General features: G+C 49.7%; 1 protein-coding gene across 1 annotated transcript; it reads right to left on the bottom strand.

Moving 5' to 3' along the window:
• Positions 1-12,821: 12,821 nt before the first annotated feature.
• Positions 12,822-14,939, bottom strand: LOC123108177 (exopolygalacturonase). Its single transcript, XM_044530011.1, has 4 exons — positions 14,445-14,939; positions 14,215-14,352; positions 13,918-14,094; positions 12,822-13,845 (listed from the first exon to the last, which is right to left on the bottom strand). The coding sequence occupies exons 1-4, from the start codon at positions 14,640-14,642 to the stop codon at positions 13,108-13,110; spliced, it is 1,251 nt and encodes a 416-aa protein (XP_044385946.1). The 5' UTR covers positions 14,643-14,939; the 3' UTR covers positions 12,822-13,107.
• Between the last annotated feature and the right edge of the window lie 1,858 nt (positions 14,940-16,797).

The following is a 16,797-nucleotide window of genomic DNA, read 5'->3' as shown; positions in this document are numbered from 1 at the left end:
ATTTTTGAACACTTAGGCGAGCACTGGGCTGCAGCTAAGCCCCCGAGTGGGAGGTTTGCTCTTCACTCGGTAGGATTTTTTCAAACTTAGGCGAGTGCCTGACTACAGCTAAGTCTCTAAGTGGAAGAACTTAGGCGAGTACTGGACTGCAGCTAAGCCCCCGAGTGGGAGGTTTGCTCTCCACTTGGTAGGATTTTTTCAAACTTAGGCGAGTGCCTGACTGCAGCTAAGTCTCTAAGTGGGAGAACTTAGGCGAGTACTGGACTGCAGCTAAGCCCCCGAGTGGGAGGATTGCTCTCCACTCGGAAGGATTTTTTAAACTTAGGCGAAACGGATTCGCGGCTAAGTCACCCACTGGGGGATTTCGTATGCGAACAAAAGTGACAGCAATTATTGGGACGCTCTTGTCTTTGGTAAAAATGAACTGCAGAAATTTTTTCTTATTACATCTCGTCCAAGGGAGAACTCAAGTGTACAAGGGGCGGAGTAGTTCCGCATTCCAAGCTCGTGGCTCGTCGGTCTGGTGATCAACATTGTAGAGGTGATATGCTCCATTGTGGAGGACTCTGGTGACGATTAAGGGGCCTTCCCAAGTAGGAGCAAGTTTGTGTGGTTTCTGTTGATCCACTCGGAGGACCAAATCTCCTTCCTGGAAGGCTCGGCTCTTCACATTTCTGGCATGGAATCGACGCAAGTCTTGCTGATAGATGGTCGATCTGACCATAGCCATTTCCCTCTCCTCCTCTAGGAGGTCGACTGCGTCTTGCCGGGCTTGCTCTGCTTCGTATTTGTTATAAAGCTCGACTCTGGGGGCGTTGTGAAGTAGATCACTCGGCAGGACGTCTTTGGCTCCGTAAACCAGAAAAAATGGCGTTCTTCCGGTCGATCGGTTCGGGGTGGTCCTCAGCCCCCACAAAACCGACGGAAGCTCGTCGACCCAAGCGCCTACTGCGTTCTTGAGATCACGCATCAATCGAGGCTTCAATCCTTTGAGAATCATACCATTTGCTCTTTCAGCTTGTCCATTCGACTGAGGATGGGCGACCGACGCGTAGTCGACTCGCGTGCCTTGAGAGGCGCAAAAAGCTCTGAACTTGTCTGAATCGAAGTTTGACCCATTGTCGGTGATGATGCAATGCAGGACCCCATATCTGAACGTCAGCCCTCTGACGAAACTGATAGCAGTGCAAGCATCGAGATTCTTGATAGGCTTGGCTTCAATCCATTTGGTGAACTTGTCGACTGCCACAAGCACATGCGTGAATCCGCTCCTGCCTGTTCTCAGTGGACCGACCATGTCCAGTCCCCAGACAGCAAAGGGCCAGACAAGTGGAATGGTCTTCAGGGCTGATGCAGGCTTGTGTGACATGTTGGAGTAGAACTGGCAACCTCCACACTTGTCGACTATCTCTTTTGCCATCTCATTTGCTCTTGGCCAGTAAAATCCTGCTCGGTATGCTTTAGCCACAATGGTCCGAGAGGATGCATGGTGACAACAGGTCCCCGAGTGGATATCATTAAGGATCATTTGAACCTCTTCTGGTGTTATGCATTTCTGACCGATTCCAGTCACGCTTTCCCTAAACAACTGTCCCTTTATGACTGTGAAGGCCTTGGATCGGCGGACGATCTGTCAAGCCTCTTCCTCATCCTCCGGGAGTTCTTTCCTCAAGATATACGCGATGTATGGTACCGTCCAGTCAGGAGTGATAGCCAAGACCTCCATGACTAGGTCGACCACAGCAGGAATTTCAACTTCAGTCGGATCTGTGGCACTTTTCGGTTGCGGGGCTTCTTCTGCGAAGGGATCCTCCTGGACTGACGGCGAGCGGATGTGCTCCAAAAACACATTGCTAGGAACGGCTTCTCTCTTGGAGCCTATCTTTGCCAGATCATCTGCTGCTTGATTTTCAGTCGGGGGATGTGATGAAGCTCTAACCCATCGAATTTCTTTTCTAGCTTTCTTACTGCGTTGCAATAGCCAGTCAAGCTGGGCTTCTGACGTCCCACTCCTTCATCACATGATTAACCACCAAATCTGAGTCGCCGTAGACCATGAGGCGCCGGGCTCCGAGTGAAATGGCCATGCGCAACCCGTACAAGAGTGCTTCATATTCTGCTTCATTGTTGGAGGAATCGAAGTGAATCTGGAGAACGTATCTGAGCTTATCTCCTCAGGGGGAGAACAATACTACCCCAGCACCGGAACCGTTCAGCATCTTACATCCATCGAAGAACATGGTCCAGTGCTCCGAGTGAACTTGAGTCGGGAGTTGTTGTTCAATCCACTCGGCGACGAAATCTGCAATTGCTTGGGACTTGATAGCCTTCTTTGCTTCAAACTTGATATCTAGGAGGAGGAGTTCAATCGCCCACTTAGCCACTCGACCAGTTGCATCTCTGTTGTGCAAGATCTCTGACAGTGGAGTGTCGCTGACGACTGTAATGGAATGGTCAGAGAAGTAGTGTGCAACCTTCTTCGTGGTCATGTAGATCCCATATACAAGCTTCTGGTAATGGGGATATATTTGCTTCGAAGGGGTCAAAACTTCAGACACATAATATACTGGGCGCTGAACTCTGAAGGCCTTTCCTTCTTCTTCCCGCTCGACCGTGAGTACTGTACTGACAACTTGTCCCGTGGCCGCAATGTACAGCAGCAGAGGCTCTTTACTGATTGGGGCAGCAAGCACCGGCTGGGTGGAGAGCAGAGCTTTGAGCTCTGCAAACACTGTGTCAGCTTCTGGAGTCCACTCTAACTTGTCAGACTTCTTCATCAGTCGGTAAAGAGGCAACGCTTTTTCACCGAGACGAGAAATGAATCGACTTAGAGCGGCCAAGCAACCTGTAAGTTTCTGGACATCCTGTACACGCACAGGGCGCTTCATCCGGAGTATGGTGCCAACTTTCTCGGGATTGGCGTCGATTCCTCGTTCAGAAATGAGAAAACCGAGTAACTTTCCACCTGGAACTCCGAATGTGCACTTTGATGGATTGAGCTTGATATCGTATCCCCTGAGGTTAGCAAAGGTTTCGGCAAGGTCAGTCAGTAGGTCGGAACCTTTCCGTGACTTAACCACAATATCATCCATGTATGCTTCTATGTTCCAACTGATTTGAGTGAGTAAACACTTTTGAATCATCCTCATGAACATGGCTCCAGCATTCTTGAGGCCGAAGGGCATGGTGACATAACAGAAGCACCCAAATGGGGTGATGAAAGCCATTTTGATCTCGTCGGGTCCATACAGACGGATCTGATGGTACCCTGAATAAGCATCTAGAAAAGACAAACGCTCACACCCCGCGGTCGAGTCCACTACTTGGTCGATGCGGGGGAGAGGGAAATGATCCTTCGGGCAGGCCCGATTGATGTGTTTAAAGTCAATGCACATGCGAAGTGACTTGTCCTTTTTGGGGACCATGACTACATTGGCGAGCCACTCGGAGTGGTAAATCTCTCGGATGAACTCCGCTGCTAAGAGCCAAGCCACCTCCTCGCCAATAGCTTTCCACTTCTGGACGGCGGACCGTCGAAGATGTTCTTTCACAGGCTTGAACTTCGGGTCGACTCGTAGACGGTGCTCAGCCAGCCCCCTGGGAACTCCAGACATGTCAGAAGGCTTCCATGCGAAGACGTCCCAGTTCTCACGGAGGAACTGGATGAGCGCTTCTTCCTATTTGGAGTCGAGCGCCGTCGAGATGTGAGTCGGAGCAGCGTCGGGGTCGGTCGGGTGAATGTGAGCTGGCTTAGTTTCACCGGACGACTGAAAAGCAGATTCTGAAGCAGGCTTCTTGGCTCGTAGCAATTCACTCGGATCAGCAGTCTTCTGGTACTCTTGTAGCTCAACAACTGCCATCTGAGCGTCAGCAATCTTCGATCCTTTCTGAAAACACTCTTCTGCTTTCTTCCGATTGCCGGTAACGGTGATCACACCTCTGGGGCCGGGCATCTTCAACTTGAGATACACATAGCATGGTCGAGCCATGAAGCATGCATAAGCTGGCCGGCCCAGAATAGCATGATAAGCACTTTGGAAGTCCACAACCTCAAATGTCAACTTTTCCCTGCGGTAATTCTTTGAATCACCAAAAACCACGTCGAGAGCAATCTGGCCGAGTGACTCAGCTTTCTTTCTAGGAATGACTCCATGGAAGCTCATGTTGCTGGCACTGAGCCTGGACATCGGAATGCCCATCCTTTTCAATGTTTCAGCATACAATATGTTCAGGCCACTGCCACCATCCATCAGGACTTTGGTCAGTTGAGTGCCTTCGATAACTGGGTCGACCACCAAAGCTTGCCTCCCAGGGGTGGCAATGTGTGTAGGGTGATCGGACTGGTCGAATGTGATGGCAGTCTGAGACCACTTCAGATAACTGGGTGTCGCCGGAGCAACCATATTCACCTCACAGTTAATGACTTTCAGTCGACTTTTGCTTTCGACATCAACAAAAATCATCAGGGTGGAATTGATTTGGGGGTATCCGTCGTCGCTATCTTCCTTGTCCTCGACTCTGTCCGACTCTTTTTCCTTATCTTTGGGCTATTTGCCCTGAAACTGCTGGATCAGGAGCCGGCACTGTCGAGTGGTATGCTTTGGGTAAATGAAATTACCCTCTTCATCTTTCTTGGTGTGGATGTGACATGGCAGATCCAAAACATCATTTCCATCTTGATCCTTGACTTTCTTGGGCTTCCAGGGGCCTTTGGGTTTTCCCTTGAAATTTCCCTGGGTTGCGGCCAGGGCCTCCCCAGGGGCGGCTGGCTCGGCCTTCCGCTTCTGCTTCCGACTGGAATTGCTTCCGGTTTCCTGGGCGACTGCTTTCTGCTTGCCACTCCGGAGTCGATCTTCACCTTCTCCGTTAGCGTATTTGGTGGCAATTTCCATTATCTGATTCAGGGACATTTCTTCGGTCCGACCGAACTTCAGGTTCAACTCTCTGTTCTTGACGCCTTCTTTAAAGGCACAAACTGCTTGGTGATCCGGTGCGTTCTCAACTATGTGATGCAAAGTGATCCACCTCTGGATGTAATCCCTCAGAGTTTCACTCGGCTTCTGCATGCAAGACTGCAATCCTGTAAGGCCTGCGGGTCGCTTGCATGTTCCCTCAAAGGTTGTGACAAACACTCGAGAGAGATCCTCCCAAGTGTAGATGCTGCTGGGTGCTAGCTGATTAAGCCACGCTCTGGCCGAGCCCACTAACAGGAGAGGCAAATGCTTCATAGCCACCTCATCATTGCCACTGCCAATCTGTACAGCCACTCGGTAATCTTCGAGCCAAGTGTCAGGCTTAGACTCACCAGTGAACTTGCTGACTCCAGTCGCCAACCGAAAGTTGGGAGGAATCACCGCGGCCCTGATGGCTCGACTGAAACACTCTGGCCCCGAAACACGTATTCTGCTGCTGGTGGGCGCATTTCTGTTCTGGCCTTCCCGATGAGCCTTGTTCCTATCAACCAAGCCTTGAACGAGGACAGATCTCGCGTCAAAGCCTGGGTCCCTGGGGTCGACGGGAATCCTCTGCCCAACGCTATGAGGGTGCCTATCATCTCGATGTCGAGGCGCATATGACCCACTCCTCGGGGGAGGGGTTGGCACTCGACGTCGATCATCATGATTGGATCGGTGATCATACTGCTCATTCCTTCTGTACTGATCATGCCGGTCGCCACGTCCCTCACGCCTCGGGGGCGACCGCGGGCTGTGAGCCGACTGGACTGTATCTGTTGCGACGGATCGACTGTGCATCCTATTCCGCGACTGAGAAACAGCGGAATTCTGGTTTCTCGCCGCCCGGAGCAATGCTCTAATCTGTAACAAGCCCCTGCGAGCCTCCGACTGGGTGGGCTAAATCGATTCTGCTATACGGGCCGCGGCGGCCAAATTCTGAACTGGGGTTCGGTATACCTGCGTCGGCGGGAAGAGCTGGCGTCGACTAGACTCGGGAGCCTGCTAACGCGCTTGCTCGTCGAGTGCTCGCTGGAGATTCTCCAGTCGAGTGCGCTCGGCCAAATTAGCCAAGCGCGCGTCCTCCAAGGCCCGGGCTTCGGGGGACTCTCCGACGATAGGAGTGCGGAGTGCGTCCGTGTTCCGGCGGCGAAGCTCCTCTCGCTGTAATGACGTGAGAGGTTCGGGGAGATACTCATCATGGGGATGCGACGGGTCGCCCCCACCCGCGCCTCCATCAGCGCGAGGGAAACCGGGAGGACTGTGTGTTCCATCGACCACCAGGATCTCAGCCGCTGGGTCGCTGCTGTCGCACTCGGATGCGGTCCGCGGAGCCAGTCGACAGGTCGAACAGGCCGCAGAGGGATTCGTCGGGCTCGATTGCCGCGACTTGCGGGGCGGCCGACTGGCGAGCCACGGCATGTCTCACCCACCTCTGAAGTCTCGACCGACCGGAGCGCTTGCGCCGGTGGGAGACAGAGTGGGGAGACGATACGGGGGCCGACCGATACTGGGTTGACGGTTGCCGCAGGAGGACGCCACGAACGCATGCGTGGAAATGCGTCGCACCGCGGACGGGGAGCGCGTCGATGTCGAGTGGCGCCTCCTGAAGCCAGGCGGAGTCGTCGGCGATGAACGTGAGCGCGCCGAGGTGGATCTCGCGGCCCTTCATCAAAACTCCGCACGAAACCATGATCAAAGGGATCGGAAAAATCGCAACTTCTCCAATCAGGTGCTAAGATTCCTGCCCCACGATGGGCGCCAACTGTCGTGGTTCTAACTCTGACAGTGATGTAGGGGGGTATGTATGGAGAGGCTAGATCTCAGCTATTGGGAAGTTGTAAACACACCAAGATGTACGAGTTCAGGCCCTTCGCGGAGGAAGTAACAGCCCTACGTCTCGGTGCCCGGAGGCGGTCGACTGGATTACTGGCGTGTGAATAACAGGGGTGCGAACCCCTCATACTGAGGAGGGGGGTGGCTTATATAGAGTTCGCCGGCCCCCTCCTTCCCTCAGTAATGCAGGGTTTAAGGTACATTTAAGGTTGGACGTTACTGGTAACGCCCCTAATAAAGTGCTATAATGGCCATAAAGACTACTTGATAGCTGACCGTTTGCCTGCGGAGTGACTTTAGGTCTCCAGGCGATCGAGTGGTTGGCTTCATGGTCGAGTGATAGTTTCTTGGTCGAGTGTCTTGAACCCGTCGAGTGGGATACCTTCAAGTCGATTGAAAGGTGACTTCTTCTAGGGATGTCCTAGGGTAGGGCTTTTTGGACAGGTTCGTGCCCCTACCCTAGGTACATGGCTTCATCACCAGCCCAGCCAGCCCCAGCGCCGGCCTCTTCCTCAAATGGGCCTTGGCCCATGGTGAGCTTTTGCCAAACCCTCGTCCATGCATCTTTTACTATTTAGCATTCGTCATGTTTTTCTTCTTCCGAAAACGACTAAGTCCCTTAATTCCAGCATCATATAGGCATTTTGTGATGGTCATATCTCCATGCATATTACTCCGTTTTGTGCATACGATATGTCAAATTGTTCGTCGCAGAGTGCCTTCATGATGGTGTGGTTTGCATGCACGGTAGGATGCATTATGCCATGTTAATCCCTGTTGCAAGAGTGCTATATGATATAAACTGCTGAAACTTGTTATAACTTGTTGTTTTGTCTTTTTCGTTGCATTTTTTGTGTGCATCTTTTGCGCATCATGTCTATATGTTTTAGGAGCATATTCATGCCATATTTACAAGGGTGAAATCCATGTATTTTTTATGTGCCTTGTGGTGACTAGCACAAGCTTGCGAAGTGTGCTACTTAATGTTGCTGATTTCCGAGACTTAATGAATTTTGCCAAGTCTGCAACTGTTACATTGTGATGCTATGTTAAGTTGAAGCTACCATCTATTCCATGCATATTTTGATGAACTTCACTAAGGGTATTTTGATGTCCATGTTATGATTTATCATTCCATGCCTTTGGATGCCTCATACATGCCCTGTAGCATATGTTTTCATTGTCATGAACATGCCTAAATGATGTTCCAATTTTCTGTTAACTTCATGATGCCATGTTGTGAGCTTGATATTGATTGATCCATGCCTCTTTTGGAGTTGCTCCAATTACATGTTTTTAATTATGCTATGAGTGTGTTGTCCACATTTCAAGTTTGTTAATTTTGGACTTCATATGGCCTCAGTTCCAAGCTTGTCAACATGCTATGTTGTTGTTGCTGTTTTACACTTGCTGAAACTGTTATAACATGCAATCTTGTCTTGATGGTTCCCACTAATCCATGAGTCATGTATATGATGCCTAGATGTTATTTGCTCTTTGTTATGTGTACTTTGATGACATGCCCTTGGTTGTCATTATAACTTGCTGTAGCTTGTCTCTTTCATGCTCCCAAGTTGCCATCATGCTAAATCTGTCATCCTGTTAGCAACATGTTCCTTTTTGCATGATTCATTGTGATTACTCTATGCTTAATATGAAATTGTGCCCATGGACTAAGTTGAAGTATATCATGTCTAATACATGCCCATGCCTTTTGCATCATTATTAAAGTTTATATGCTTGCTATTGTGTGCCTTCAAAGTCAGTATCATAATGTTATGTTTTGCATTCCTAGATTTCTTCTAAGTCTGAGAATCAGCTTATATCATGTTGCATTTTGTCTTGTTGATTGCCATTGATCTATGAGTCATATGGAGATGCTTAGTAATAATGTTTTTCCATGTTTAACCTGTACTTAAATGTCATGCTCTTGCTTTTTATGTTCTTGCAGTATATCACCTTTGTTTCATGCCTCCAACATGTCAATATGTTATTCCTGCTCACATGTATGCCCTGTTTTTCACTAAGTCATAATCTGTGTTATTAAGTTGCCTTTTGCATTGATCATCTTGGATTAATCTTGATGCCTATGAACCTGAAATTTATGTGTTATTTCAAGCATGTTGTCTGTACTTTTAGGGCATGTCAAGTTCTTGCTCATATGATTCTTGTAGCATGTTGTTTCCTTGATTGCAAAGTGCTTAGTTGCTGTTTTGGGCAGATTGTGTTTGAATCTTGTATGTAGTGTATGTGTTGAACCGTTGTTCCGTTTTGAGCATGCCCTATATGAAACTTGCTTAGTTTTGCATGTAGTTTCATGTTACCTTGTTGCATCCATGTTTTGAAGTATTTGTGATGTTGTTTTTCTTGCATTTGCATCAATGCCATGTTTAACTTGTTTTGCTCATATCTTCTAGGCCGTAGCTCCGAATTAAACAAACTTTATATGTAACTTGACTAAAAAACCGTGTAGATCATCTTAGTGCACTTTAACTTAAGGTTTAACAACTTCAACATTGTGTTGTAATCAGATCTGGACCAATTTCGAAATTTGCATATGAGGACTTACCGGAATTATTATATGTTGTTTCCAGCCTCATTTAAACTTGCTTTGATGTGTTGCTCTTGTATGCATCATCTCTTGCCATGAGTAGCTTCATGTAGCCTTGTCGTGCATCATACTTACTTGAGCATCATGTCTTATTTATGCGTTGTGTGTTTAACTTGTTGTTTGCTTCTTTCCGGTTGTGCTTCTTCTCGATAGTTCCTGTTTCATTGCGATTGAGAGGATTCGTTCGACTACGCTTGGTTCGTATACGTGGCTTCATCTTCTTCATGGATTCGTTCTTCTTCCTAGCGGGATTTCAGGCAAGATGACCGTCACCTTGGATCTCACTACTATCTCTGCTATGCTAGTTGTCTCGATACTGTCGCTATGTCGCGTTACCTACCACTTGTTTATCAAGCCTCCCAAATTGGCATGAAAACCTCTAGCCTTTTCACCCTTCCTAGCAAACCATTGTTTGGCTATGTTACCGCTTTGCTCAGCCCCTCTTATAGCGTTGCTAGTTGCAGGTGCAGTTGTAGGTTATTCCATGTTGGAACATGGATATCATGAACTTTATTGGGACATCACAATATCTCTTATTTTATTAATGCATCTATATACTTGGTAAAGGGTGGAAGGCTCGGCCTTATGCCTAGTGTTTTGTTCCACTCTTGCCGCCTTAGTTTCCGTCATATCGGTGTTATGTTCCTTGATTTTGCGTCCCTAATACGATGAGGGGTATGAGACCCTCTTGACAGTTCGCCTTGAATAAAACTCTTCCAGCAAGGCCCAACATTGGTTTTACCATTTGCCTATCATCACCTAAACTTGCATAGGGACTTGTCGGACCCCGTGGATTTTTATTAGCCCCCCCCCCCCGGGTCTGTGGTCCTCTGAGTGTTGGTCCGAGCCGAGTAGACTGCGGGGCCACCTCGGGAAAACTTGAGGGTTGGTTTTACTCGTAGGATGTCTCATCCGGTGTGACCTGAGAACGAGATATGCGTTGCTCCTATCGGGATTTGTCGGCACATTCGGGCGGTCTTGCTGGTTTTGTTTTACCATCGTCGAAATGTCTTGTGCACCGGGATTCCAAGTCTGATCGGGTGTCCCGTGATGGAGGATTGTCTCCGTGGATCGTGAGCTTGTCATGGGCTAAGTTGGGACATCCCTGCAGGGTTTAAACTTTCGAGAGCCATGTCCATGGTTATGTGGCAGATGGGAATTTGTTAATATCCGATTGTAGAGGACTTGAAGTAAACTCAACTAAAATACACCAACCGCGTTGCGTAACCGTGATGGTCTCTTTTGGGGGAAGTTCGAGTAGAGAACACGGTTTGAGTTACGTTTGACCGTAAGTAGTTTAGGATCACTTCTTGATCATTATTAGTTTGCGACCGTTTGCGTAGTTTCTCATATTACTCTTGTATTCGTAAGTTAGCCACCATAAATTGCTTAGTTGCTGCTGCAACCTCATCACTTTACCCCTTCCATACCCATTAAGTTTTGCTAGTCTTCATACCCATGGTAATGGGATTGCTGAATCCTCGTGGCTCACAGATTACTACACCAACAGTTGTAGGTACAGATAATGCGATGATCATGACGCGAGAGCGATGTTTATGGTTTTAGAGTTTTTCTTCTTCTTCGTCGATCTTGGGTTAGGTTCCTGGTCGGCAGCCTGGGCTAGCAGGGTGGATGTCGTTTGAGCTTCTGTTTGTGTTTTCGTCCGTAGTCGGATGTTGTTCTATGTATGTTCATTGATGTATTCTTGTGGCATTGTTTGCCTCTTGCATGTATCCCCATCTATTATGTAATGTTGATGTAATGATATCCACCTTGCAAAAGCGTGTCAATATGCGGTTCTATCCTTGGTGGACCTTCGAGTCTCTTTAGGATAGTATCGCATATTGGGCGTGACACTAGCATACACGATGAACAAGAAAACATGCACAACAACATGGCACATATAACAGTAGCCATAATTTGGGACATGAATAGATCATGAGATTGGTGACGACCTCATGCAGACGACATTGAAGATGACAATGAGTAGCGACGCCTGACTTGGACAAAAGATGACCCATGGTGACGAACTAGAGCAGTCATGCAGAGTGCTTCGCAAAAACCTAATTCATCCTCTCCCGGTGCAGGATCACAAGGACGAGTGGTTTCAAATACCTGCTCCCCCGCACGCCGATGCACACCTTGTTCGGGATGGAGTAGACTACGGTGACATCTCAAGTTGTGAGATGGGACAAAATCCTAGGTGTTTTTGATGTGTATTTGGCCGCGGCCGGTAAGAAGTATATATAGGAGGACCAAGGTGGTATCATGTCACGATCATGATCTCAAACCGACTTGGTTTACAAGTTGTGAACTTATCGGACAAGTAAATGTTCAACTTGTCTGCCAAGACATAAAGAAACTGGCAAAATGAAGTCGCACTGTTGCAAGGCCACATACTGGATTTCAGCAGACCATTCACGTGCATGTTGCACTCCCGCTCGGCCCCGACCCGAGCTCGACCCGGCCCAGCCAGGCGAGCGCGTGTTTGGTCTTCTCTGGTCAACACATCACTTAGTGTGATGGGGCGAATCCACTATATAAGGCCATGTTCGGTTAATCCCCTCACCACAGGGATTGAAGCTGATTGGGAAGGTCTGAGGGAGATTTTGACTTGCAAGGGATTTAATCTTCCTCAATCCCTTTTAAGCATATTCAAACTCTGCCTAACTGAACAAGGCCTAAAGAGGTCTCATGCATCCTCAACTTTTCAGGTGGGACTAAGCTTTAGAACCACCACTTGCCATTTTATTCACGAACCAATTTGAGAATTCAAAAATTGTACATGAACCTAGCTCGTTATCTCTAATAGTGTCGCCGGCTCCACCACATGTGTCGGCGAGACGGGAAGCTGATCCTCTTGCCCTATACCAAGCAGTGCACGACCGCGTAGCTTCTCCTCCAGCCGGTACATGTCTCTCGTGCGCTGGAGAACGCAACGATCCACCTTCGGACACTGGTCCGGTTCACCGCACCGCCAGGTCTCCGCTGGGAAGAAGATGCGCCCCTCCCTATTCTCCGGCCGCCAGCTCTCTTGCTCCATCTCGAGCTAGGTGACGGCAGGGTCAGTTCGAGCGACGGAGTTGGGTGAGAGTGAGCGAGAGCTAGGGATTTGGCCCGTTTGGAATTTAGGGCTAGTAGAATTGGGATTTTACCTGAAATGCTGATTTGCAACCCTAAATAAAACTGAAGGGCCGCATTGCATAAAACTAAAGGCCAAATGAAATGACTGTGGGGGCCAAGCTGAGTCAGCACACCACGTCGACCCTCATGGTTCGAAGCGGCGGAGTGACTCGATCGCTCATGAAGCTAAACAAAGTGACCGGTTCATCACATTTTGTGAGAAGTGCTCATCTTGCGAGAGTTTAGTGGCGAATGGGGCGTTTATCTCCTGGATGAACTAGCTAGGCTAGGCACTGGTATAACTCTAGTCAGAGCCGAGCAGTATTATTCACCTCAGAATGTACAAAGCTTGCTACTACTACTTGCTCAGAGGCCAGCAACCGGCAGCTCCCCTTATGCCACACACACACACACACTAAAACAAAAAGAAAACGAAATCTTCTAAGCAACAACAAGAAACAACGACAAAATCGCCTAGGAAACATCAACCAATCAAAACTAGAAGAAGGAGGAGGAGGAGGAGGAGGAGGAGGAGGAGGAGGAGGAAAAAGAAGATCGAGCATCAAAATGGCCGTCGTAGTATGTCTATACGCACGGCTTGGGGTACATGTAGCCGACGTACTTTGCCTTGGCGTTCTCGCACTTGGACGATGTGGTGCCGGCGCCCTTGAACTTGAGGTCGAGGTCCTGGAGCACGAGGCCCTGGCACGGCACGCCGCAGCGGAGCAGCACGGCGACGGGCAGCGACGAGGTGCCCTTGATGTTCTTGAAGGTGACGTTCTTGATGGTGACCCCGGACACGTACTTGTGCTCGCAGTTGTAGTAGGGGCAGTACTTCTGGTCGATGATCACCGGGTTCTGCACGTCCTTCATCACCAAGCTCTCGAACACCATGTGCGCCGCCAGGCTCTTGGTGGGCGAGTTCTCCCAGGTCTTGATGCGCACCCCGTTCATGGTGCCATCGAAGGTCATGTCCTTGACGTGCACGCGGGTCACGTCCCCCTCCCCGACGTACCGCCCCAGGCTGCCCACGCTCATGCCGTGACCCGGGCCGCAGGTCACGCGCTGGATGTCGATGTTGTCGTTGCCCTGGCCGATGGAGATGCAGTCGTCGCCGGTGCTGATCTTGGTGTCGGCGATGGTCACCCCCGCGCACCGCTCGATGTGGATGCCGTCCGTGTTGGGGCTGGTCCCCGGCGCGTTGATCCGCAGGTTGATCATCTGGGTGTTCTTGTTCTGCAGCAGCGCGAAGTGAAAGAACTTGCTGTTCACCGACGAGATGTCCTTCACCACCGTGTTCTCATTGTTCACGAACAGCACGCTCTGCACCGTACGTGTTGGATCGAGTTAGTGATCGATCGAGCGCGAGATGAGATTGGATGGATGGGTGCTCACGGTGGGGAGGACTTTGCAGTCCTTTCGGATGGGGCACTTGTTGAAGGGCCAGGAGGCGGCGCCCTGGCCGTCGATGGCGGCGCCGTTCTGGCCGGCGACGATGAGGCCCTTCACCCACCCGAACTCGATCCAGTCGTTGCCGAAGCGGCTCAGATCCGTCGCTGCCTTGAGCGTCCCCTGCATGCACACAAAATGAGCCCCTCTGCTCTCTCGCCATCGTGCAATGCGCTAACCGCATGCACGCACGGGCGCACGACGTACGCCGCCAACACAACTACATGGCGCATGCTTGCTTGCCTGGAGCAAGAAGGTGAGGGAGGTGGCCTTGCAGGGGCCGTGGAACTGCGTCGGGCCCATGTAGTATACCCCCGCCGGGACCTGCAGCGTCACCGCGCCGGCCGCCGCGCACGCCACCTTCCACGCGGCCATTAGCGCCTGCATGTAAGCACGGCGACCACAAACGGATCGTATCAACGAGCGAGCGAGCGAGCGCGACGTACGAGATCCCAACTGAAATGCATACGTACCTTGGTGTCGTCGGTGGCGCCGTTGCCTTTAGCGCCGTAGTTCTTGACGTTGTAGGTGACCGCCGCTGCGCCGTGGTACGATGACGAGGGGAACAGCCGCGCCAAGGTCAGGTTCTCGGCCGCGGCAACACCGCCGCAGAGGGATACAACGCAGAGCGCGACGACGACAATGACCAACACCGGCGGCCGCGCCTCCATGATCGATCGACTTGATTACCTAGCTAGCTCCTCACCCGCGACCGCAGCTAGCAGTAGAAGCGCATAAAAATCCACGATCGGTAGCAATTAATATCCCTTCCTTTCCGCTTCCTCTTCCTCACGACCGATCCTTTATTCTTCTTCTCCGGGCATGCATCCGGCGATCCTCCGGTATCGACCACTCAGTCAGCCAGAGCACATGCGTGGCGGCCGATCGATCCACACTGAGACTGGGCGCGCGCTGATCACCTTAACAAAAACAAATGGGAGCATGCATGGCGGATCGGTCGATACAGACTGAGATCAGTTCTTCTTATAGGGTTTGGGAGGCGGCTAAATTTGGAGGATTTGGAGCTCTTCGCGCGGCGGCACTTGTGCGGAGCAGAGGCGATGGCTGGGCTGGGCGACTGGGCAACCGCCGCATGCGTCGATCCATGTCTCCTGAGATGTGGCGCACCCCACTACTTCTGCTCCAGACTGCGGTCAAACTCGATCGATGTGAGTGGCCAACTCCTGTCCGGACGAACCAGTGAGCTCCCGTGTACCACTCCCGCATGTAGCGGGGACTAATGGAGCATCGCCCGTAGATATTTTTTTGGTTCAGGATTTAAAGTAAATGATTAACTTCTTCACAAAAGAGTAAACGATTAACTTTTTTGCAAAAAATATGATTGACCCCACTTACTAAAAAATCATGACCCACTATTTTCTGACCAAATCCGGCAACGACGCAGCAAGCCGCGGCGTTGCAGTTGGAGCCGAGGAAGAAGGTTAACATGTGCAAGTGCCGGTGTGTAGGGGGCTACCGGAACAAGAGGTCAAGGGGGGCTTAGATATTTGGCCTTGGGTGGCGGCCAACACGGCGGTCGGGGAAGGTCGAGGGGAGAGCGGGGTAGCAAGGCGGCCGCGGCAGAGCCTTCGACCGTGGGTGGCGGAGTCCATCGATTAGGGCTAGGCTGGGAAGCGGCACAGGGGTGGGGGTGAGGGTGGGGTAAGAAGATGAATGGTGTGGCAACACGATCTTGACCATTGGATGGAGATTTGACGTCACAAAAGTGACATACACCAAACAATCAGTCGACTTACATATAACCAGTCCTTTTTTCTTTGTGTTGACAATAAAAATATTTACAAGTTATGATCTTGCTTTTTGTAGTTTTACCGTAGAGGACATCTATGAATCAAAATCATGACTTTGACAATTTTGCTTGCACGTGCGCACGCAATAACTTTTCTATCAATATTTCTCTTAGAGAAACTATAGCAGAGTCGTCATATCGGGCCGAGCAGCATAATAACCGTCGATCAAAGGCAATGTCACACCCAAAACAATTCTAGATTTTGGATGTGAATTGATAAATTAGGGTTAACTAAACTTTTTGAAATTTCCTTGTGATTGTTTATTGATTAGTATTGTGGCTTAAAATATCTTTAAATTATTTAGAACCCTAAAATCATTTTAGGGATTATTTATTGTAAGTGCATCTAGTGCCACCCCTAGTTGGTTTTGGAGTATTGACGACAAACCTGGTTGAAGGACTAATATGTTTGTGAGAATTGCATGATAACACAGGTAGTAGTCCCTCATTGATTCGGTTTTCCTACCGGAGATGACCCCTAAAAATGTATGAAGACACTGAAGACAAAGGTGGTATGTGAAGATATTCACACTGAAGACTATGACAAGAGAAGACATCGCGTGAAGACTATGGAGCGCGAACACTTAGTTGTTTCGTTGTTTCATTTTCTTCTTTGTTGAGTCATAGGAACCACCGTACTGTTAAGTGGGGTCCCAGTGAAAAAAGTCAGAGTGACTGAAGTGATACTTAACCAAAATCCTATGTCTTCAAGCGAAGACAATGAGCGCAAATCTTATCCAGAGCTGGATGAGTCAGCGTTACTTGTAGCCCAAGTAAAGTTGTCGCGTGTGTTTGAAATCTGACCGTTGGAACACGTGTCAGTTCCTTAGTGACTCAGAGTCATTTCGGACAAATCAGGTCGGGTTGCCTAGTGGCTATAAATAGCCCACCCCGTGCACCATAAATTGGTTGGCTGCTCAGAGTTAGTGCACGGCTTTTTTCGTTTGAGAGCAACCCACCTCGAAACCTTTGAGAGAGAAATCCTTGCGAGGACAAAGCCCTAAACACCTAGAGCC

The sequence above is a fragment of the Triticum aestivum genome, chromosome 5A (assembly GCF_018294505.1).
Source record: "Triticum aestivum cultivar Chinese Spring chromosome 5A, IWGSC CS RefSeq v2.1, whole genome shotgun sequence".
Classification (NCBI taxonomy): Eukaryota; Viridiplantae; Streptophyta; class Magnoliopsida; order Poales; family Poaceae; genus Triticum; species Triticum aestivum.
This window is presented reverse-complemented; position numbering and strand designations above follow the sequence as displayed.

Coding starts and splice junctions, on each gene's coding strand:
- LOC123108177 (XM_044530011.1), bottom strand. CDS start 14,642: ATGGAGGCGCGGCCGCCGGTGTTGGTCATTGTCGTCGTCGCGCTCTGC. Junction 14,353..14,444: donor GCGCCACCGACGACACCAAG/GTACGTATGCAT, acceptor GCTTACATGCAG/GCGCTAATGGCCGCGTGGAA. Junction 14,095..14,214: donor CCCTCACCTTCTTGCTCCAG/GCAAGCAAGCAT, acceptor GTGTGCATGCAG/GGGACGCTCAAGGCAGCGAC.